Source organism: Dermacentor albipictus, chromosome 1, assembly GCF_038994185.2.
Source record: "Dermacentor albipictus isolate Rhodes 1998 colony chromosome 1, USDA_Dalb.pri_finalv2, whole genome shotgun sequence".
Classification (NCBI taxonomy): domain Eukaryota; kingdom Metazoa; phylum Arthropoda; class Arachnida; order Ixodida; family Ixodidae; genus Dermacentor; species Dermacentor albipictus.
Window position 1 is genome coordinate 336999028 of NC_091821.1, and position 23812 is coordinate 337022839.

At 45.9% G+C, this 23812-nt stretch overlaps 1 protein-coding gene across 3 annotated transcripts in view; it reads left to right on the forward strand.

Moving 5' to 3' along the window:
- LOC139054561 (complement C3-like) overlaps positions 1-23812 on the forward strand; it is a 190169-nt gene that overhangs the window by 101287 nt on the left and 65070 nt on the right. For all 3 annotated transcript variants that reach the window (XM_070531704.1, XM_070531705.1, XM_070531706.1), the window contains 2 exons: positions 15524-15712; positions 18744-18819. In XM_070531704.1, the coding sequence (XP_070387805.1) occupies positions 15524-15712; positions 18744-18819 (265 nt within the window). The remainder of the gene's footprint in view (positions 1-15523; positions 15713-18743; positions 18820-23812) is intronic.

A 23812-nucleotide genomic window follows, 5' to 3' on the forward strand; every position in this document is an offset into this window, starting at 1 on the left:
AGCAATGTTTGTGGATGATACTAACATAACTTTTACTTCACGGACGGAAGGTGAACTCCAAGAAAAGACCAATTATTATGTACAAAACCTATCCAAATGGCTAAATGGAAATTGTCTACAATAAACTGCCTCTAAAACCAAATACGTAATTTTTTCTCTCCCAAATAAACGCGACCAACATTTCATGCGTATTACGTATGTGACGGAGAGTATTCAGCGAATACCTGAGCAATAATTCCTATTCGTTTGGCTCCAAGAGCCTTTGGCATGATCATGTGATGTGGACCACTGGGTAATCGATATATGCCGATCAGTATGATGTATTAGAAAGATTTCTACATTACTGCATGTTCGACTAAAGAGAACTCTTTATTACACTTTAGTATAATCGAAAATTGCCTATTGTTCGCTAGTATGGGGTACCGCCACCCAGCGCAACTAAAGTAGAGTAACGGCACTACAAAAGCACGTGCTACGTATTTTTGAAACTTATGCAGGAGATACTCATGGCTTACGTACCAGAGCGTTACTTGTGAAACGGAACATGCTATGGCCAATCAAATTTATCTTTGTAAATTAGGATAGCATATACACACCGCAAACATCTACAAATACATTGGTGTGGTAGTTGGGCATCAGTACGGGTCAAGGCAGCATAGGAGGAGGCTTCCGAAGATTAGGACAAATTACCGGAAACAATCGTTAACATATCAAGCTATGCAGATTCTGAATAAAAACAAATACATAATAAACTGGATATATATCCCTCATAAACTTAAAAGAATCTACAAAACATATTTTGTAACAACAGCATGTGCATAGTAGATTGTTTTACAGTAGCTTCTACTTTATTCGTTACATTTCTATTTTTATATCCTTTGTGACCATTTGTATGTGTATTATGCATGTATAATGTGTATATGTGTGAACTATGTGCATATGTATGCATCTCATACTTGTTATATGACGTACTAGAAGTCACTTTCGCTGTACACAGTGCAACTGCAATTTTCGTATGATGTGCAACTTATTGTATATTTTATTGTGAATGCTGTATGAACTGAACAGAGGCAGGGGCCCAGTTAGGCTGATTCAGTCTTTAGTTTCTGTCTCTGCAGGAAATCCCCTGAAATAAAGTGATTTCGATTGATTGATTGATTGATTGATTGATTGATTGATTGATTGATTGATTGATTGATTGATTGATTGATTGATTGATTGATTGATTGATTGATTGATTGATTGATTGATTGATTGATTGATTGACCGGCGAGAATCAGCTTGAACCTGTATCGCGTTCCCGTGACCGGAACTGAAGGGTTGCGTTTCTAACAACTGACTGTGTAAAATGCCACGTGGTAACGAAAGACTATCGCTGCTGCCGCTAATGTGTGGCTAAGAATTGCATGTTTGTAGGTTTGATACCACATAAAGACTCTATTCCAAATCATTGCAATTTCCCACTTTGTCAGCTGTCAAAGCGGCGCTCCGAATTTTGCGCTGATTGTACGCGATGCTTGGTAAGGAAGAAATAGAATTGAGAGAAACGAATCAACCGACGTAGCTTGTCCAAAGGCTCAAAGTTTTCTTGAAGAGGTCAAAGCGCCCGTCAACTATATATTCAAGATTACTCTTCTTCGGCTTGGCAGCATGTGAGTTCATGTTTTAGTGACTTTAGCCTTGCTATAAAGGCGACTTCAGACTTTTTCATAAAGGGCCCCCCTCCCACCATTAATTACTTGACCAATGTATCCCTTGGCAGCTTCAGTCACCGTAAAGTTGCGATCGCGAGCAAAATCGAGTAGCTCGCATTTGAAGACATTATTTCTGTGGCCTTCGTTGATGCAAATTTCGTATCGTGGTGAACTGTATTTGGTAGCCGCTGCAGTGCATTGGAAGTTTCATCGCTCGCACCTTGAAATCGCAGGTTCTGTGCTATCAGTGTATGGACGCGTGCTTTTTTTTTTCTACATAGGCAGTAATGTTACCCATTGAATGGCAGGGTTTCGGCTGTGAAATAAAGTGTACGTAGTGTGGGCACACTGAGAATGGGACCAACGTTTGTAATGATTACTGTTCAAATCTAGTTGTATGACAGCCTGCAGAATGGTATGTCTTACAACAGGTCTTCGTCTTGGGAAAGTTGGCGGGCTGTTCTAAACATTGTTTTGGACACACACACACACACACACACACACACACACACACACACACACACACACACGCACACGCACACGCACACGCACACGCACACGCACACGCACACACACACACACGCACACACACACACACACACACACACACACACACACACACGCGCGCGCGCGCGCGCGCGCGCTTGATTTTATGCATGGAGAAACTTTTATGTAGCCCGAATTGAGAGAGAGAAACTGTGAAAGGCGGGGAGGTTAACCAGACGCACGTCCGGTTTGCTACCCTGCACTGGGGGTAGGTGTATGGGGATGAAGAGAGAGAGGAGGTATAGAGAACACAGCATGTAGCACGTATTGAGCAACAGAAAGCCTACCGGAAGCTTTTCATGTTGCTCTACAATTTTATCGTTGACAATTTTTATCTAATTATAATATTTCAAAATTTCATAATGAATCGACACTAATTATGTAGTTAGGCAGAGTGCAAAGAAAGTAACTGAGTATCTCCAAGCGACGGCAAACAACATTACCTTAGTTTTGTCTAGCTACGGGGCATTTGCATATTTCTAAGGTTTGGCTCAAGTTACGTGTGACCAGTGGCGTAGCAACAGGGGGGGCCGGGGGGCCGTGGGCCCCGGGTGCAAGGAGCCAAGAGCGGGATGGGGGGTGGGGGGGGGGGGGGAGGGTGTCATATACGTCTGAAGACACCCCTCTTTCCGCCGGCTACACCCGGAGGGGGGGGGGGGGGGGGGATGACAGAAGACCTATGGGACCCGGGTGCCAGACGACCTAGCTACGCCACTGCGTGTGACATCCTACACATGGCAGGTGCTATTAGCCCCGAGAGCGAACGCGAGCGGCGCTGCGAGTGCCGCTCGCGTGACGTCAGATCACGGACTCGCGCCTGTCGTCTGCTACAGTTCGGGCGTTGTCCGGGCGCTTTCTGCGGTGTTTTCGTTTGTTCACCGTCGTTCTCTCTGCTTGTATACTTATGGTGATCGTCTCAAATATATTTTTACGATGTCTTTCTTTGCGAACATTTATTCAAAGAGCTAATTTCTTAGACAACAATGCAGCTCTCAAAGGCAACGCTACAGTGCCAGCCGAAGCGACGCAGACCAGCCCATTTTTTGCGGGTTTTTCATGCGCGGATAGACAATCGCGAAAGCATAGCCTATAGGAATCCAGTTAGGATACCATACCTGCCGCGGTGCAACAAGTATGTCACAAAGCTGGCTATATATGACTTCTACAGCAGTTACGTTGATTTTATTCCGCTAAAATAGATTTGCTCACGACGAGTAGTTCATGGTATAATATCGAATTTTTGCATTTCCTCACAGAAACGCTCGGCAGTAGCACGGGGACTTAACTAATACTGGAGCTTAGATTCTACACACCTCACTTGCTTCTTTAACTGCCTGTCAATATTAGGCGGTTGTTCACGTGCTTATTTTTTTTAAGCGGCGGAAATTTGAAGTTAAGGTAATGAAGGCTTACAGCTATTTACAGAGTACAAATAGGAATGTACCAATATATATTTACTTTTCGGTGTTACACGTTCAACTCACCTCTTTAGGGCGCGTTTGTTAATGATCAATAATGTAAGTTATGTTCCTCTTTTTTTGTCTATATTACCAAGTGTATATGATTTATTTATTTCAATGCCGCAGTGTGTTTTGCATTGTTATTGTGGAAATATTTCACTGTTCTTTCATATATTGTATAACTGCAATGTTTTATGGCCACTATATAAATGTAATTTATATGGCGCTTGATGTGTTACCCCGTGCAGCCATTTTGTACCTAAGGGGGTGAGGTTACCTCAAGCCGCGTCTGTGCGGCCTTTTTCCCTCATCCACCTCCACTTACCACTCCTCTGTACATGTGTGTGTGTAAATGGAAATTAATAAATCAAATAAAACTCACTTGAGAAATTTACTGGTGCTTGCTGCTTGAGGAATATACATGACGAATCTGTTTGGCGAACTGACACAGGCTGCTCGGCCCAATTTGTTTAGTGAAGTATGCCTGCTGGACCGCATAGCTGCAGCCATAAAGAAGTCGAAGCGTCAATGACTAGTAGTGTGGGACATAATGAAGATATCGAAATTCCCCTGGTGGAGGGTCAGAAATCAAGTGAAAGTATATATGCAAGGCTTGTGGTGCTTTCTTTATGAATGTTTGCAATTGGATTGGAGCAAACTTAATTTGCCTACAAGGTTCTCTTATATGTACCGACGAAGCGAATAGTTATCCGTTTGTATAATTGAATAACGCTGGATCGAGACATGGTGAGAAAGAAGGTGCTTGAATTTTCCTTTTGTATACAGGAAATCTAAGCTGCAGTGTAGTAGCTCGAGAATACTTTAGCCATTCCAGTTGGCGCTGTAAAAAAACATGCTTTATGGTTTTAATTCGAAGTTGTAGTGAACTGATGGGTTTCGCGAACATAGCGTGCCTCGCCATACGGACAGTCGATTGCTATCGTTACGTGATCAGGGGTGCGCCATATTGTCGAGAAAGGCTACTGAGGGCCACTATGAAACATTTCATCACTTTCAATTGAGTGGCTCTCGATCTTAACAACGAAATTTTTCTCTCAGGTGATTGCTACTATGGTGTTTGTGAATTAACTATGTAAATACTCTACATGACGTGCCGTCGTGTTAGCAGCCATGAGCAATTCGTTTTTTGGAGGCCTGTTTCAGAGGGGGATGAAAGTAGCAGCAAACGTTTTCATAAGAAATGCGCGCCTAACTATATTTTACGCATTAATGAATGGCCATATTTGAATAGAGCAACACACCAGAGTAATAGGAATCATGATGAGAGCTTCGCTGGGCAGTGTCTTTCTAAAATCAGATAACATGTTGACGCCAATTACCAAATTTTTCTTCCACGTAAAATGCAATGCCTCTCATAGCTAAATACTAAAGGAATGTTAAATGTTTAGCGAAGCATCATACACAACTTCGCGCGTTGAATTTGCAGATATTCTTTTTTTAGTCAATATTTACCGATAGACACGGCGCATATAAGCATTGCAAAACCTAGTAGACCCCTTTAACGCTACTTAGCTTGCGATATCCAAGCCGCAAAGTTTCTCGACTCACACGCTTTTGAAGAAGAAACTGTGGTTAAGGTTTGGCAGCTGAAAGAAGCCGACGTATTCTTCAATACGTACGGCTCGAGCCACCCATACCCCAAGCATACACGCAGGGAACGAGCGCGCGCGGCAGCCGAGCGAGCCGGAGCGAGCGGCGTCCTGGCCGTGACGTCACTCGCGAGAGGGCGCCACTCCTAATTCTCGGGGCTAATAGCCATTTCTCACTCTCATCGCATGGTCACATACTATCTCTTCTGTCGCTGGTTCAGAGACGCACATGAGATTGTCTTATCATGCTTTACAACATTATCAATTCATCTGTTCATATTCACGCGCCTATATCCTTTGCCAACACTGTGCGCAAAGCCAGGCGCACAGATTCGCTAAACATTGCCCCACTTAGGTCGCAACCGAACTGCTTTAAATATTCTTTCCTTCCGTGAAAAACTGAAATGTGCAACAAGCTTACTGTAGCCATTAGAAGGACACCCACGGGTCAATTTCCTGTAGAACTGATAAAATACATTTTGTGTTAGTATTTGTTAGTATTTGTTAGTATGTGATGTTATTGTTGCACTTTAGCATCTTTTATTCCTTGATCGGCATTTGTAAACCTATTATACCTCTTCTGCATGTATATCCATTTATCCAGTTATATGCTGCGAACGTGCTCTCGTATATTCAAGGATTTGCATTTACCCACCCGGCTATGTCTCGTATGGAGAACTCAGTATTTCTAAATAAATAAAGAAAAGAGGTGACACTACGCAATTGGCCTTCAAGAAAATCAAAACTTTTGTACCCGCCGCGGTAGCTTAGTAACTATTGACTTACTCAAAGTTACGGATTTGAGTTGCGGGCGAAACGCAAACAAGCACGTTTGCTTAGATTCAGGCGAGTATTAAAGAAAACCAGGCTGTCCAAACTGCCAACGAGATTATCAGAACACAAGAGGGTTAACCTTCTCGCAGGCTATGTCTTTCACAACGCACTGTCATGCGTATTACGCAGACAAACACAAGAGGCGCAGGCAAGATAACGGTTAGCATCAACTCACCACTTTAATATTACACAGCGTGTACTTTCAATGTTTATGCAAATTGTCGTAATTCAACGCCAACATCACAGAAAGCTTCGCTTACGTCGATTCTCACAATGCGCGGGACCCGTATGTTTTTTGTTTTTTTTTTTTCGTGCGGCCTTGTCGACCCGCATTGCGCCCTCAGGACTTTTTTAAAGGTCGCAACACATATGAGAAATTATTAAATTACTCTTTTTTGTCAGAACGTTGACACTTTTTGTTGAAACTTTGGCTCCTGCTTTCACCTTGTTCTCATTTTGCTCATCATCTTGAATTTCCATCGCCCGCATTTCCCGTGTTTTCCCACTTTTCTGTCAGGTAGGGCGTGAATATTCAAGATTTCAAATATGAGTTGTAAACCTTCTTTCGGTGAAGAGATAGTGCAAGCGAGCCATGGAAACATTTAACATAGTCGCTTTTTGTAAATAAGTGCACATAGCTTCCTTCTTCTACTCTACCCTCTCTTTTATTCTCTCTGCTTGGCTTTTTCTACATACCCACACTCCCCTATGCTGGCCACTGTTCAGGTATAAACTGACAAAGACGGATTGTTACAGGGCACCTATAGTAGCAACGTCCTTCCTTTCGATTCCAGATAAACAGAAAGTAAGCAACATACATACTTCGAATTCATAGCAATGAACTTGATTCCAAAATATTGTACTTATTAAAAAATGTCTATAGGAGCACAGCACGATCATAGCACCATGCCTTCCTGAACTCGGAGTGATGTCTACAGCAGCTGCCCTATGAGAACCTTCGGTTTCCTCCATTGAGCCTTTCTGTTGAAGTACATATTTCTCTAATCCCTTAATACTTTTTTTCTGCCTTACCAACCGCTACACGTTGCAGTAAGCGTTCGTTTTGCATACGTGATGCATCCCCTCCCCCCACAGGAACCGACCAACCAATTAATAAAAAAATCTTTTGATCTTGCACTACTTTCGTCTTTATTATGTAGATTAAGCGGAGGTGTTTGAGCCAGATGTCATTCCGAACGCACACTCATGCACATAGCCGCAGCGGTTTCTACAACCGCTGGCTTCTGCCCATCATAACGTACAGTCCACATATACCCGCATCGAGTAAAGCCGTTGCGTATACTAGCTTGCCGCGCTCCTACACGGCTTTCGTTCCGTTCTTACTGCTCGTGTGATAGCCGCATAGTCGTCAGGTGCCGTTGGTACACGCTCCTTGCCATTTCGTTCTCCTATAACGTCGGCTCCAACTCCATAACGGAAAGCTCACCATTTATTTTCCTGCGTCACCACATTTTGCTCCCACTCTGTCATGTTTACTACACTCCCGGTTCGCCGTGGATGCTGCTGGGTAAGTCGGTATACCCGCAAATATATTTGTTGGGTAGCGACGTTTTTTTCTTCTATAAGCAGTGGAACCAGCGCGAGCTCGAAAAGGCAAAAACGCCGAGGCGTAGGTCTTCGTCGTCTTCACTTCATGCGCCAAGCGATGATGATGATAACGATTCCTTGTTTCGTGGCACAAATCCCCTATGAAAAGTAGGACACGAGCCGGGTGGTAATACGATAAATAACAAGAAGTAGTAGAAACTTTTGGACTTTCCTCGTCGCTACAATGGCCTCGCGAAAGAACAGTAGCCATCCTGGCTACTCACGGTGACGAAATATTAATGATGTATGGTTTCAGACTGCTGGGGAAGTGTGCGGTCCTACGACTGTGAAGCCACATGTCGTGAGATGGCCTATGGAGCTCGACAACGTAATTTACCGCGAGTTTGTGGTATTGAGCCAGAAGGGTATGTGAAAGACTGGGAACATGGAGTGGAATCCGCAGCTAAAGGATGGAGCCGGTACGAAAAGTTGAAGTCAGGTCACTGTTAGGTCGATTCCACTGGTGAGCTTTACTTTCCGCCGTCAGCATGAGAACAAATCTTCAGCATTCTGCGTATTTGGGTGCTTCTGATATGGGCCGGCATTCGTAGGCGTCGGGCATAGTACTGTATCCAATGAGCACAAGGTTTCTCATCTGCAGAACAGAAAGGCTGGCGAAAAGCCATTGGTCGCTCGGGTCGCAGTGTTGCACGCATAGGTTCCAAAAGGGACACTCATATACCATCCTGTTGGCGTGATTAGACGCGACGTGTGCAGTGAGCACCTTGACAGGAGTGCGTTAGAAGCACTCAGAGCTGCACGGAGGATGGTACGTGGTAGACGTGCGGTAGATTACGCTTCACTCGGCATAAAAGGCTTCAACCCCTTGAAATGGAAACACATGCCTTCTGTCATTGAAAAGGTCCCGAGGGACATGGTGTTGAAGCAAGGGATTCCGCAGTATGAAGAAAGCAGCCTCACCTGCAGTAGTGGCCGGACGGACTGTTTTTTTATCATAAAAGGGGAAGTGGTCAACACCAACGATGATCCGTCAGCTCCCAGACGCAATGCACGGGAATGGGCCGTGAGGGCTCGTGCCGACGCGGTTGAAAGGACGCGCAAGGCAATCTAGAGGCCGAAGTGCGCTGGTCGAGCGTCGGGGACCAACCTTGGCTTAGGGCGAAAGCACGGATGTACTTGTAGATGAAGCTGCACATACCGAGCCAGTAGAAGCGCTGGCGTAACCTCAGTATGCCTGTGTGGCCACTCTGCATGTTGACATAAAAATCGGCGCAGGTGTCGGAGCGCCGGCGACGGGGTATTACGAGAAGCAAGTTGCGACCATCATTATTACAGCGCCAGAGCAAGTTCTATCGCACGTTAAAATGAGAGGCTTGACGGCGGAGCGCGCAGGATGTCGAAAGGGTAGTGGAACATGATAAAATTTCGAAAAGAGCACCCATCCACGGATACTACCTTTGCTCTGAAGGCATGGACTTGACGTCGAGCGCCGAGACAGCGGTGCACTGTGCCCAGAGAAACACTAGCTGTAGCAGGCGGCAGAGGAACGCGCGAAAGAGAATCTTCGCCAGATTGTTTGCGGCCACACCAGTACACAACATGGGCGTCATGCTCATGTAACCGAAGAGCCCAGGCAGTGAAAGGGACCTTTCAACGATGACAACCAGCGAACAGTACGGTGGCCTTGACGACGAAAGGTCGACCATACATGTATGGTCCGAGCTTTTCAAGAGCCCAGACGATGGCCAAGCACTCTTTCTCAGCGGTTGAATGGTGGTTCGACTTCGTAGACGGCAACATATTAGTTATAATCGGGTCCACCTTATTCTACCTGATTTGCTGAAGCATATCGGCAGAGCTTGTGAGCGGTGCAGTGCATAAAGATAAAAGCTGCAGTATGTTTGTAACCTTTCTGGGGGAGAAACATAAACATTGCATGAGGTTGTACGCTGCATAGAATAAAAGTGAACACAGTTTTTCGCATAATCGTTGGTTGTATATGATTTAATGCGCGCTCTTTAACTAAAGCTTCGCGTTAAGAGATTGCACGAAGTCTGTTGGATCGGTATATATATATATATATATACATATATATATATATATATATATATATATATATATATATATATATATATATATATATATATATATATATATAGAGAGAGAGAGAGAGAGAGAGAGAGAGAGAGAGAGATTGCTACAACATGACCCGGGCGAGGAGAAGAGGACGAAGACGTTAGCTGGTGCAGCCTCGGGACACCATCTTAAGTTCACCATCAATCTCGTCCCTTAAATAAAGCCGGTTCAACAATAACCGTAACAGTTTTGTGGTGTGCGTGCGGGGTACTTCGACCAAGACGACGGAACTGCTGCAGCAAGTGCCACGCCAGAGCCGACGCCTCGCTCGACTGCCTCCAACACCACTTGAGATCCCGATGTCCCACAGCGGCGAATAACAGCCTTCTCTGGCTGCTCCAGTGCGAACAACCGACGCCTGGATGGATCAGATGGAGCCCCGCCCTTTCTCAGGAAAATTCGGCGAGGACGTGGACGAATGGCTCACCCACTACAAGCGTGTGAGCAAGTACAACGGCTGGAAGTCCACGGCTCAGCTCGACAATGTGGTCCTGTTCCTCACAGACACTGCCCTAGTGTGGTTATAAAACCATGAAGATACCCTAACAACGTAGGACAGCTTCGTTACTCACCTCACAGAGTGCTTTGGCGATTCCACCACGAAAAGGAAGCGGGCGGAGCAGACATTGCTTCAGCGCGCTCAAGTCCCAGGTGAGACCTATACTACGTACATAGAGGCGATCCTGAAGCTTTGAAGAACGGTCAATCCTCGAATGTCCGAAGAGGAAAAGGTTCAACACCTTTTCAAAAGCAAAGGCGAGGATGTTTACACTTATTTAATCGGAAAGGAGAGTCTCGCCTCGGTCGCTAACCTCATCAAGCATTGCCGCACATTTGAGGCCTTGAAGCTGCGCCGTATCACGCCAAAGTTCGGCAGGTTAGCAAATGCCACAACGGTGGCAAGCGTTGACGAAAACGACAACTACAGTTTTCAAGTTGACCTTGCGGCAACTATAAGGCGAATTGCCCGCGAAGAACTTGAACGACACACCAAAGGGGCGGATGTCGAACGGCTTGGTTGCGCTTCCAACCAACCTCAAGAACATGCATCTGCTGTGTCCACATTGTCTGCCATGCCAGGCGTTGCAGACTGTCGAATCGATCAGCTGCGACAGCACCAACGTACCTTTCCCGACGACATGACGCACGATCAACGAACTCGTCGAGCTACCACCACGAATCGGAATTCGGAAGATCGCATTTATTATTTGCAGCGTCCCAGGGTTTACCCTGAGGCTTACAACGTCGGTCACGCATCGTCTGTGTGTTACAGCTGTGGCGCCTCAGGACACATTGCTCGTTTTTGTCGCCCGCGCCGGGAGACAACAACATATGGCTCACCACCAACTTGGCCTGATTTTGAATGGGACAGCTATGACAACCGTTGGCCGACAGACCCTGATATTGCAAACACCACAGGCGCGCCACCCCGGAATACGTTCCGTAAATATAGTAGAAAAGGTGGCTCGCCAGCTTCAGACCGCAGCCTGACGCCACCAACCAGCCGCCAACGCCGTTCACTGTCACCACGACGACGTGATACGTCACCACCGCAGTCGGGAAACTAGCCGGCGCGGCCGATGGAGGTAAGGTCGCCGGACAGTCTGCGTCTCTGAGAAATACTTCTCTGCCTATTATGATGGTGAAGAACAAAGTGCATGTGTTAATTGATAGTATACCTGCAACAGCATTAGTGGATACTGGTGCTACCGTTTCCGTCATGAGGGTGACTTTCAAATAGAGGCTCGGTCGGAAAGTTATGTTCCCGTGGAATGATGGAGTGACGTTTCGTGGTGTCAGTGGAGAGTGCCTAGTTCCCCTTGGTATTTGTGTTGCAAGTGTTTTATTCGGAGAAGATCTTAAAACAGGATTTCTCGTACTACCGCGGTGCACTCGTGATGCGATTGTTGGGATTGACTTTCTTCAGAATTGTGGTGCATCTGCTAACTGCGGCAGGGGCGAAATTGCTTTGAATAGCGCGGTTCTCGACCCCCTTGCCGACACATTGTTACCAGTGAAAAACTATTGTGTTGTTTCGAACGATTTGCTGCTACCGCCTCGGTCGCTGTCACGTATCCCTGTCAATTTCGCTGCTGCCGACCTTTCATCGTTTGACGCGATAGTCCAGCCACTTACGTCGAACTGCGCAAAGAAAGATGTACTTGTACCACGCTCTGTCGTGAGAGTGGTGAATGGCGCCTCAAATTTATGGACTTTCAATTGTTCTTGCGTCCCTGCTGTTCTCCCGCGTGATATGAAGCTCGCTGAATTTGACGAGATTACTTACAGCTTCATTACAGTTCTATGCGAGGAGCATGCAGTCTCATACCAGCGATCCCCACCGAAGCACTTCTGAAAAGCAGATCCTACGGATGATCAACAAGGCGCTGCCCTCACATGAGCGCCACGCTGTCGCACAAGTTTTGTGGGCACATCTTTCTATGTTCGATTTCACACAAGGCGACAAGCAGGCTTCACTCCTGCGTTCTCGTGCTCGCCACAGAATTGACACCGGATCTGCGCACCCCATTCGGCAAAAGCCTTACCGCGTTTTTTCAACAGAGAGAACAGTTATTGCTGAACAGGTGAAAGACATGCTGCGGAAAAGTGTTGTTCAAGAGTCCTCTAGTCCGTGGGCAGCACCAGTTTTTTAGTAAAGAAGAAGGTTGGATCATGGCGGTTTTTCGTTGACCACAGGAAACTGAATGCGGTCACCAAAAAGGATGTATATCCACTTCCTAGAATTGATAATGTCATCGATTGTCTACATTCCGCTGCCTACTTTTCATCACTGGATTTGCGATCAGGGTATTGGCAGATACCCATGCACCCAGACGATAAGGAGAAAACTGCCTTCGTGACACCAGATGGTCTTTATGGATTTAACGTTATGCCGTTCCGCCTTTGTAACGCGCCAGCAACATTCGAACGATTCATGGATACGATCTCCGAGGACTTAAAGTGGAAATTTGTTTGTGCTACCTCGATGATGTGGTGATTTTCGGCAGCACATTGAGTGAGAGTGAGCATAATATCCGTCTCAGTCTTGTTCTGGATTGTGTCAAACAAGCCGAATTGATCATAAATTCCAAGAAATGTCGTTTCGGGGAAACCGAGACGTTATTACTTGGGCATCTGGTAGACAAAAATGATGTGAGGCCAGATCCACGGAAGATTGAGGCAGTCAGCTCCTTCGAAGCACCGAAGTCAGTGCGGGAGTTCATGAGTTTCTTGGGGCTGTGTTCGTATTTTCGTCGCTTCGTCCCAAGATTCGCCGACGTGGTGTACCCCCTAACATACATGTTTTCTCCAAAAAGGCGTCCCTTTCAACTGGACATCGGCTTGCGACGACGCGTTCCACCAGCTAAAATTTCTACTAACGCCAGGGCCCATATTGCGTCACTTCGATGCATCCGCACCTACGGAAGTGCACGCTGATGCCAGTGGCATCGGCATCGGTGCCGTACTAGTGCAACGCCATCAAGGAGCTGAACACGTTGTGGCTTATGCTAGTCGCTCTTTGACTAATGCGGAACGCAATTACACTGTGACCGAGCAGGAATGCTTGGCAGCTGTTTTCGCTGTCCACAAATTTGGGCCTTATATCTACGGACGCCCGTTCACTATCGTTACTGACCACCACGCGTTATGTCGGTTGGTGTATCTCCGGCACCCGAGTGGACGACTGGCACGTTGGGCTCTTCGACTGCAGGAGTACGACTTCGTTATTTCCTACAACACCGGGCGTCGCCACGCAGATGCGGACTGTCCTTCCCGCCTTTCTCTCACGACGACGGAGTGTGACGAAGGCTATTTTGATGACTGTTTTGCTCCCATTTCTTCTACATTTCCAGACTCGATGACTTTCAAAGCAAAGCAGGAAAATGATATTAGTTTGGAACCTCTATTTGTAGCCGCATCGCATCTTGGAGCCACCGGTCGATATTACGTCCGTGACGGACTGCTTTACAAGACCAATTATTCGGCTAACGGCGCACGCTTCCTTCTGGTGGTGCCGCAGAGTCTGCGAACGGACATACTGAGAGCCATGCACGGCGATGTGACGTATGGCCATCTAGGATTCATCAGAACTTTGAACCGGACACAGGAGCGTTTTTACTGGCCCAGAATGCGGGACACAGTCAAGCACTACGTCGCCAGTTGGAAACAATGTCAACGCTACAAGCGCCCTACGACCGCTCCGCCAGGTCTTCTCCAACCTCTGCCGCCGCCTCGCCTGCCATTTGAACAAGTGGGTATCGATCTTCTGGGCCCGTTTCTCCGATCATCTAACGAAAACCAATATGTCATCGTATGTGTCGACCATCTGACCCGTATACGCGGAAACGGCGGCCGTACCATCTTCAACAGCTGCGTCAGTTGCAACGTTTTTGCTTCGATTCATTATTCTTCGACATGGTCCCCCCCATGTCATCATTAGCGATCGCGGTCGTCAGTTAGTTGCGGACACCGTAGAAGAATTGCTTCGTCTGTGCAGTTCGCAGTTCCGTCATACAACGCCTTATCACCCTCAGACAAACGGGCTTGTAGAACGTACGAATAGAACTCTAACATGCTGGCCATGTACGTATCTTCCGATCACAAGGACTGAGATGACGTACTCCCCTTCATCACCTGTGCTTATAATGCTGCAAAGCATGAGACCACCGATTGCCGCCCTTTTTATCTCATTTACGCACGTTCACCGCTAAGCTGCATTGACACTATACTATCGTTTAACTTTCACAGCGAGTACTCTGTTGCCAAGACGCTTTGTCTTGCTGAAGAAGCCCGGCGTATCGCTCGTATTCGTACTATGGCATCGCAACACCGATCGAAAGAGCGCTATGACAGCCGACACCAGTCTGTCTCTTACGCTAAAGGAGACTTTGTGTGGTTGTAGACTCCGGAAAGTAAACGTGGCTTATGCGAAAAGTTTTTGGCCCAGTACACGGGCCGATTCATCATTGTAGATCGCTTGAGTGACTTGACGTACGTGGTGGCACGCTTGACGTCCGCTGGTCGTCGGTCTAGCCGGACCCAGTTAGTACATGTTGCCCGTCTTAAGCGGTTTCACCCTAATCTTTCCGAGTGATTTGGACTTGCCCAGAGGGCTTCGTCTGACAACCGGGGATTGCTACGGCATGAGTCGGGCGAAGAGAGGAGGAAGAAGACGTTAGCTGGTGCAGCCTCGGGACGCCATCTTGACTTCACCATCAATCTCGTCCCTTAAATAAAGCCGGTTCAACATTAACCGTAACAATACATATAATATATATATACATATAATATATATATATATATATATGTGTGTGTGTGTGTGTGTGTGTGTGTGTGTGTGTGCGTGTGCGTGTGTGTGCGTGTGCGTGTGCGTGTGTGCGTGTGTGCGTGTGTGTGGGTGTGTGGGTGTGTGGGTGTGTGTGTGTGTGTGTGTGTGTGTGTGTGTGTGTGTGTGTGTGTGTGTGTGTGTGTGTGTGTGTGTGTGTGTGTGTGTGTGTTAGAGATGCCGTTGCAGTACGACAAGCGACCCTGTTAATTAAAATCTTCTCCGTCTCCTAGACTGTACTGCAATTTGAAGTGGGATTGCGTTTTTTTTTTGTCGTGAATTGAGAGGTGCCCCTAATTAAAAACGCTGGTAGAAAATATTCCTTTATTTTGTTTTCCCGGGCTGCAGGCGATGGCGTGGGCCCTGCGCTGGAGGCATCGGTGAATAACCCGGAACGCTTAATGAGATTGCCGACAGGATGTGGTGAACAGACCATGACAAAGCTGGCGCCAACCCTCTACGCGTTAGAATACCTGAAGACCACGGATCGATTATCGCCACAGGTAGAGAAGAAGGCGTTGAGCTTCATCAAAAGCGGTAAGTGGGGTCTTGCATGCTTTGTGCTAGGGTTGAACATCTAATTTCCGGAGTGTTCGTAACATTTCATTTAGACAGAGTTCTAGTGACCAATACAGTTTCGTCATGAAGATTTTATTTTTATCAGGCGCCTTAAGAGCGAACTGTCTATTAGTGCAAATCATTATTTGATCATTTAAAGACATGCACGAGGTCGCGGGATCGGCTTCTCGCTGCAGCAGCTGACGGGACTGGAATAAACGCCATGCACAGACATTTAAGTGCGCATGAGAGAAAAATCTTGAGCACTCCACGGCGGCGGCTCTCAAGGTAGATGCTACTTTTGGGTGTCAGACCCAATGAATGGTTCAATGCATTATATTACTTATAGGCACAAAGCTGTGGAATGCTACAAACAACGACGTGCTCACTGTGCCAGTTATGTAAAAACTCATTGAACGAGCAGCACTGTACTTTCGGTAGTGTGAAGTGTTCTGCGTACGGGAAATCTGACCGAAACATCTGAATTGAATGCAGAAGTTCCTTCTAACGGCAAGTAGGTAGGGCAGGGTGACATGTGGTCCACTTGCACAGGTTGACACCTGTACGCCTCCTGCTACTTCATTTCAATTATAGGGAAAATATAAATTGATTTAAACAAAATCGTAGGAATATTTCAACCTTCGCTGTCGTATTCCTTGCGACCCTCTCTTTCCAGTGTCAGATAAGATGCAGAAGGATTACGCACCAACCTTCATTCGACTATTGAAATCAGGCACGTTTTCAGATAAGAGACATACGTGAAATTCTAAATTGAGTGGTGTGTGAAGCCGGGTTTCTAACGGCATAAGATTTAGAGCGTCACTCCGCCACATATGCGTGCGGCATTAGCCCACACGCGGTGAGCCTGTCCTGTACCTTGAGAGTAAGAGACTCTCATTTCCTCACTCAAATGCTCTTCCGGATGTAACTTGCCCGCATGGCAACACCATAACGCGATAATCTGCATAACTGCAAACCAAGAGACTGCCATAACACTGTTTCCACCATTTGCGCTGTTTACTTGTCAATCATCGGTTGTACGACTTCCCGACATTTTTCAAGGGTTGTTCAGGGTACCATCGCAGCTATACCGAACAGACAACTGTTTGAGCCACGGATCAGTTCATTGGTAGCTGGTTTAGTGAAGTGGAGTTCCGCTCGAGACGATAAAATGACCACCGCTTGAGTTTTCCTTGTCAGTGCGTCTGTTGGTTTAAGTGAGCATAAACGCCTTGGTTAGCACAAGGGTTGCCAAACAAAAAATTCGCACAGTTGGCCATTCGCCGTTGCACGTGACCGCGTCCACAACTCAATAGGATCAACACCCTGCCATCGTCACACAGATGAAACTGCATGGCGCATCTTGGAAGCACTTCGTACGGCTTCATCACTCACGCCAAATAAATAGGATTGGTTGTTGTTCTCTTTTGTTTTCTTATATCAATTGGGCTATGTGCATTTTATCTTTCAGGTCATATTCGTTTCTTTTCCCCTTAGTGTTCTTTTTTTCCTTTCCTTTTCTATCTGTACCAAGGCATCGGGTGGCGTATGCACGGCTTTTGTGGTTTCGTTTCACGCCGTAAATTTGAATATGAATCCCACATTAGCTGCGCAAATGTTTTACTGTCTCACATCATTCTTAATATTCTTTTAGTTGCACTATTCGGCATATCTATACTTATTTATTTATTTATATTTTAAGTTATTCTTTATTGCAGGCGTCCCACTGAAAGAATAATTATTTCTCGCAGGTTTGCCCGATGACATAAAAAGTTGAAATGATATTTTAGTAGAATAAAATCATCATTTTTCTGATTAGCAAATTAATTTGGTTATGCTGCTGAAAATCTACCACGATATTGAAACGTGTACTTGTTTATCTTTATTGGGTGTTCGCGTATCACCGCCTAACAAAGGTTTCGCACAGCGCAGGAGGCACCTGCATGTATCCGAAGTTTCTGGAAAGTTATCGGTGGTTCTGTCCGCTGTGTGTTGTCACCGAACCTTGTGTAATCTGATTTCATCGCGCGACGCGAGTGGTGTAGAACTTTCCGGAAGACACGCGGGTCCCAACGATTACTCTGGAACCTTCAATGACTGATGTAGAAAAGCCGATGCCCTTGACCCACTGATCAGATTTTCGACGATCGCCGACCGCGTTCGCCGCTATTGGCGTGCTTTGAGTGTAACTGGCTTGTGTGGGCACAAGTTCGCCCAATCAAACGCTAGCTTTGTCATTCCCTGTTTTGCTGCTTTCTTCACTACTTCACAATGTATTGTCACTACTACGTGACAATACATTTTAAGCACAAAGTACAGCATACATACGCCGTGTATTTCGGGGCTGCTTGTTTCAGGTGCAATGGTATCGATGCCGCCAACACAAGAAAGGTGGCTGTAGAACATCTCTTTGCGTCGACGGCAAAGTGCGGACCAAAAGCATTTCTAAGTGTAATAAACTTCACAGTGCGTCCGCACAACCTTGTGTAGAGTCATACCATCGAAGCATCTGAACCAGAGGCTTCAAATAACTTTACCCAAATATCTAAACATATCTAAACAATATCTAAAAACATGCTGGACATCCTCGTGCACCCGCTAAAAATATGCTAAAATATCTTTTATCAGAAAACCACATAAAAAATAACGATAAATACGCTATTTGCTCAAATCACCCCGGCGGCCTTTAAGCAATGCATTGATACACTTGATACATCAAGAACTAGTCTGCCACGGCAGCATTGCCGTCATTTTGTGCCGAAAACAAGCGTGAGACCCTCGCTTATAGCGTTGTGTACATTCATATCTATATTGAGTATTTTATAATTATTTCTTTTTTTGTTTTTTTTAACGAATGAGTATCTTAATGGCTTCGTACGCTCCTGGAGTTGTTGGCTGCTGTTGGATAAGACTGCATCGCTGTTAGCAAATCATAGCGAGCATAAAAGAAACTGTCACTCGATATCGACGGCATATGCACGTCAAATAATTGTGTTGTTTTTTTCACCAGGCTATCAAGCTATGACCACCTACCGCAAGCGGGATGGGTCGTTTTCAGTGTGGACTCATAGCCCGTCCAGTCTCTGGTGAGTGCGCATGCCGCGTTCATATGTTGTTTGTGGCAGTGGTAGCCACCGGGTTGTTAAGTCCCAGGAGCCCGCGATTAAAATAAAAATACTAGTTGAATTCTCGAGTTTCAGACGCTCTTACGACTTGCTTCTGTGATGAGCAATTCGTGTCAGGCGCGTTAAAACTACGGTGAAAGCCCGGACATTTAAAAGACACCAAGATACCAGCGACCATTAGAAACCGCTTGCGTGTCCATGTGCTTGTGTGCACGTCCATGCCTTGTCCCTTCGGCGCACGATGGTTGATAGAAAGTTTAGATTCGGCTGCACAAATATTGGGGGACGCACACCACTGACGTAAAAATAAAAAAGGCGCCAAGCGAGCACAAAAGAGGGCAAAGGGCCTGGGGGTTAGAGTCTCCCAACGCTTGGGTGTGGCTTGGGTACCCCATTCTAAGCCTCTCTAATGATCGTTGAGCTCCGTGTTAACGTTTGAGCCTTGTTCCCCTCAACGCCCGAAACAGTTGACGACCGTTGTAGTGACTCTCATGTACCGTGGCTAAGAGTGTGCTTCCTCGCTCTCCTTGACGAGCGCATTCCGGGGATGCTATGAAAGGTGGCTTCGCCAACGAGGCTTCAACACTGTGTCACCAACCCCAGGGAAATTTCCCTAGATCAAGGGATTTAGGCGTTGCTTAGAGTGTTGATCGACCTGTCAAGTGTAAGGAACGTTTGGGCGTGCGTTTCTATGACGAGATGATTGCCCTCTTCCCCGATATTGCGTCACCCCTTTATGCCCTTAACGGACACAAAGGGAAGGACGAAGTTGAGAAGACAAGAAGGAGAAGAGTTGGTCGACTTCGCAACCTGACATAGGAACTGATACTTCCACAAGTTCCCCAAGTTTTCGAAGAAGACGTCGATGATCGCAAGACCGCGAGGGGTGTCAGATACAGGACCCTTTCCTGAACTTACTTCGATTTCACCAGGCCACATCGAATCGCGTCACAGCTAATTAAGGAGCGCCGAAGCACATCTACCACGTTCCCGAGGCGCCTCACGTCCAAACAAGTTGGCGTCCCCCACTTCGTGTGCCGCAGGTGAAGCTATTCACTGCTTGACTCTTCCCGAAAGTGTAGCGGGAGCCTGGCACGGTTCCAGGTGAGGTGGGTACCAAGGCAAAATGGCTGTAATGCACCGTGAAGCCCTGGTCGCAATCCCCCCATCCGCCTTTGTGAAGGCAGTTGCAAGCCAGGAAGGCAATACCGCAGAGACAAGTAAGCCCTCGGACAATTGGGGCCGAAGGAGTGACCCTCTGCGCCGGGTGTGACACAATCGCACGGGCGCCTGCCATCGGCCTACAATGACGCCACCTGAGCGGGCTCGCCGATTCGCCGAACGTGACGCGACTTCGAGACACCGAAAGGGTTAAAAACCAGAGACCGGGAGCAGCAAGAGAGCATTCCTTCATTCATCTCTTTCGAGCTTCTTGCCACGGGCCGCAACGTCCGAGTTGCTGCTGATCTGTAATAACTTTATTACTGTTAATTTGTTTGTACTCTCACTGTAAATAATGTAAATAAACCTCGAGTTTTCATCCTGACGTCCTCCTCAACCTCGGCCAACTCCCGCACCCAACGGCAAGGTCCAAAAATCTGGGGGACAGCAATTGGGATTGTCTTCCAAATCCAACAGGGGTTATTTAGGGCCGTCCTCGCACTTGTGTTAATCAGAACCGCTCGAGGCTCGGATATAGTCGCAACCATGTACCAACGAAGGGAATACATTCTTTTCTACTTCTTTTTTCATCATCACGATCCCCGCCTCCATCGTCGTTTCCTGATTCTTGCGGTGTAGACCCACCTTACCCAGTCGAGATCGTATCAAGGGGAAGTTTTTATACTTAAGAAAAATTTGTGAAGGAAAGACTAACTGTTGCTCTGCAAAAGCTTGAACTGCAACGTTATTAATGCTCGAGCGCGAAGACTTCCTTAGCTAAAGTTATAAAAACGAGCTTTGCAATAGAGTTGAACCATTTTGGCATCCAATCTGTAAAACAAACAAGAAAATCTTTAATAAATGTACCCTAAATATAGCCTGGGAAATCTATGGCATTTCTTTGTCGAATTTAGGGTAAAACTGGCTTCATAGGTTGGCAGCACTGCTTCAGCACAAGCTTTGAGCAGTCGTGTCGCTCTTCATCGAGTGGCATGTCGAGCTGACCACTTCGCATGCGGCGACGTAATAAACGTTTTGTGACTCGCTCCGACGTCGTCTCACGTCGTCTGCCTGGACCCCTCGGGACTCGTGACCAGCTGAAACAAGTGGAGTCGGCGACACGATTCCATAACAACGCCAAAATCTCGACAGTATTATGACGCCCGTCGTATAGCGGCCAACTGAAATTTTCACCAGCTCAAGTGCTTAGTCCATTGGGGTTGGTTGTGGCAGAAATAAAGAACAAAGGGTGATAAGGCAATAAGGTGGGAAATTTCAGAGCAAGGAAGCAAGGTTCGTCACAGAAGTAGAAGGAGGAGGAGAAGGGCTTATCGAGTTCCTTTCTTTTCTTTTTATTGTGCATAATAATAAGGTTACAAATGGGGATTATACATACATACAGAGGGAGGTACCATAGCCAACAGACTGTACAGGGCAGATCCCATTAGAAATGAGTAGTAAATGTAAATACAAAGCAGCTACATGCAAACACATAAGACACCATATTAATTTAGTCACTGGTTAACGGTGTAAAATACTTAATGACACAAAGCAATTAATAATATTGCTGCATTATCTTCATCGTGTCGAAATACTGCATTAACGCTTCCAATGAACCGGAACTTGCTTGATGTTCACGTCGACGGCGTTAATCGATACTGGAGCCCAGGTGTCCCTAATGAGTTGTAACCTCCGTCGTCCACTGATGAAGGTTCTCACGCCTGCTACTACAGGAGCCGTACGTGTGGCCGATGGCAGCACCATTGCCGTCAATGGAATGTATACTTCTCGTATAGAAGTATCGCCAACTGCCACGTTCCTGTTCTCTTTGCAGTGCTGACCAGTTGTCCAAATGACCTAATCCTAGGACTCGACTTTCTTACGGCGCATTCAGCTTTGATCAACTGTTCTGCTGGTACCCTTTGCTTCGAACTTCCTCTACTCGCGCATATTCGTGGCGAACTGCCATACACCTCTAATCCGAACGCCTTCGTCCGCCTGCCACCTAAAGCCTTCACTTTTGTCGATTCGCTATCATCTTTTCCTGGGCCCGATGGTGATTACGTCGTCACACCTGTTCCTGCTGTCCTTTTGATGCGCAATATCACTGTGCCCCACTCCGTCGTCACCGTCGCTGATAACCGGACATACCTCCCCGTCGTCAATTTTTACCTGACAAAGGAAGTTCTACCCTAAGGGATATCGGCTGCAACGCTGCGTGCTATAGGAGATGACCACGCCATGACGTTTTCAGTAGACGTCTGCTCAGACTCTTCACCATGTCCACAGGATGCTATTTGCCCTGACGCAACATTTGGTCCCATGAACGCTGCGGACCTGTTGCCTGAACGAACAGCAGCTCTGTGTTGCCTTTTGGTTTCGTACCACGACATCTTCGACCTCAACAATCGCCAATTGGGCAAGACTTTAATTGCTAAGCATCGCATAAATATTGTGATGCCAGTCCTATTTATTTATTTACTCATTTATTTATTTATTTATTTGGGCAAAACAAATACAAGGTTTGCCCGCAAGGTAAGGCAAAAGGAGGGCGTAATCCTCCTCACTAAGGCCTTTACTTCGCTGGAGCAGCAGAAGTTGCAGTTTATTAATAAAAGAAAGTACAACAATTAAGACAGAAAACTTCAAAGTTATTTAGAGCAAGATTTTAAACACATTGAAAACTATCAACTGTTTGAAATAGCAAGTATCTAAATAAATACAGCACTGCAAAAAATAGGAACATTCTGTTATTACTAAAAGTTATACATTCAGAATACAACATTAATAACATCACTATTGACATCAAACAAAGAAGCTCTATTAAGAATAGTTAATCACATTGTGATCAGGAAATAGTATGTTTCGTATTGCACGTTTAAATTTGTGAGTTGTTCTACAATTGATAGCTTCGTCAATAATGTTAGGATATGTATTACATAAACACACAGTTTCATATTCGATTGTTCGCGTGCCATATTTTGTCCTTGGTGTCTTTGTTAATATTGATGTGCGACGTAGGCTGTATCCTGTGTCTCTACTAAGGTAACGCGTGGAAAATAGTTTACTGTTGCTGGAGATCTCTTTAAATAGCCGTATGCAGATCTTTGTTTTGTTAGTGTCTCTAATATTAGGAATATTGTAGCGCATCATTAATATAGAAGATCCTATGTATTGCTCTGAGAAGTTCAGCAACCGAACAGCTCGCCGTTGCAGTACTGCCAATTTTTCTATATGTGTTTTTCCCCATACTAAGAGGCAGTAGCTAAGATGCGAGTGCACAAATGAAAAGTACAGTTATCTGAAAAGCCTGACAGGCACAAAGCATCGGATCCGTTGTAGCAAGCCAACAGATCGTGCAACCTTAGTGCGTATCTTATTTATGTGCTCTATCCAGCTTAGGTTTTTGTGAAATGTAACACCCAGAAACGAGTAACTTGAGACAAGTTCAAGTTGCGACCCACAATAAAAAAGTTTTACGTCGTAATCTCTTTGATTATTCTTTAAAAAAGAAACTGTAAATTTCGTTTTCTTTTTTGCGTTTAAGTCACGTTTATTTAGATAGAGCCACTCGCTAAGTTCTTGTAACCAATGGGTTGCGGTAAGTTCTAGTTAGTGAAGGTCTGCTCCGGAAAAAAATGACATTAGGGCCATCAGCGTACAGTATGATTTCCTCTGTCAGTGGAACGTTTGTTAGGTCATTTATGTAAATAATAAATAATAACGGTCCTAAAGTAGAGCCTTGTAGTACCCCGTATTTTAACATGCTTTTTTCAGAACTGTACCCTCTCAA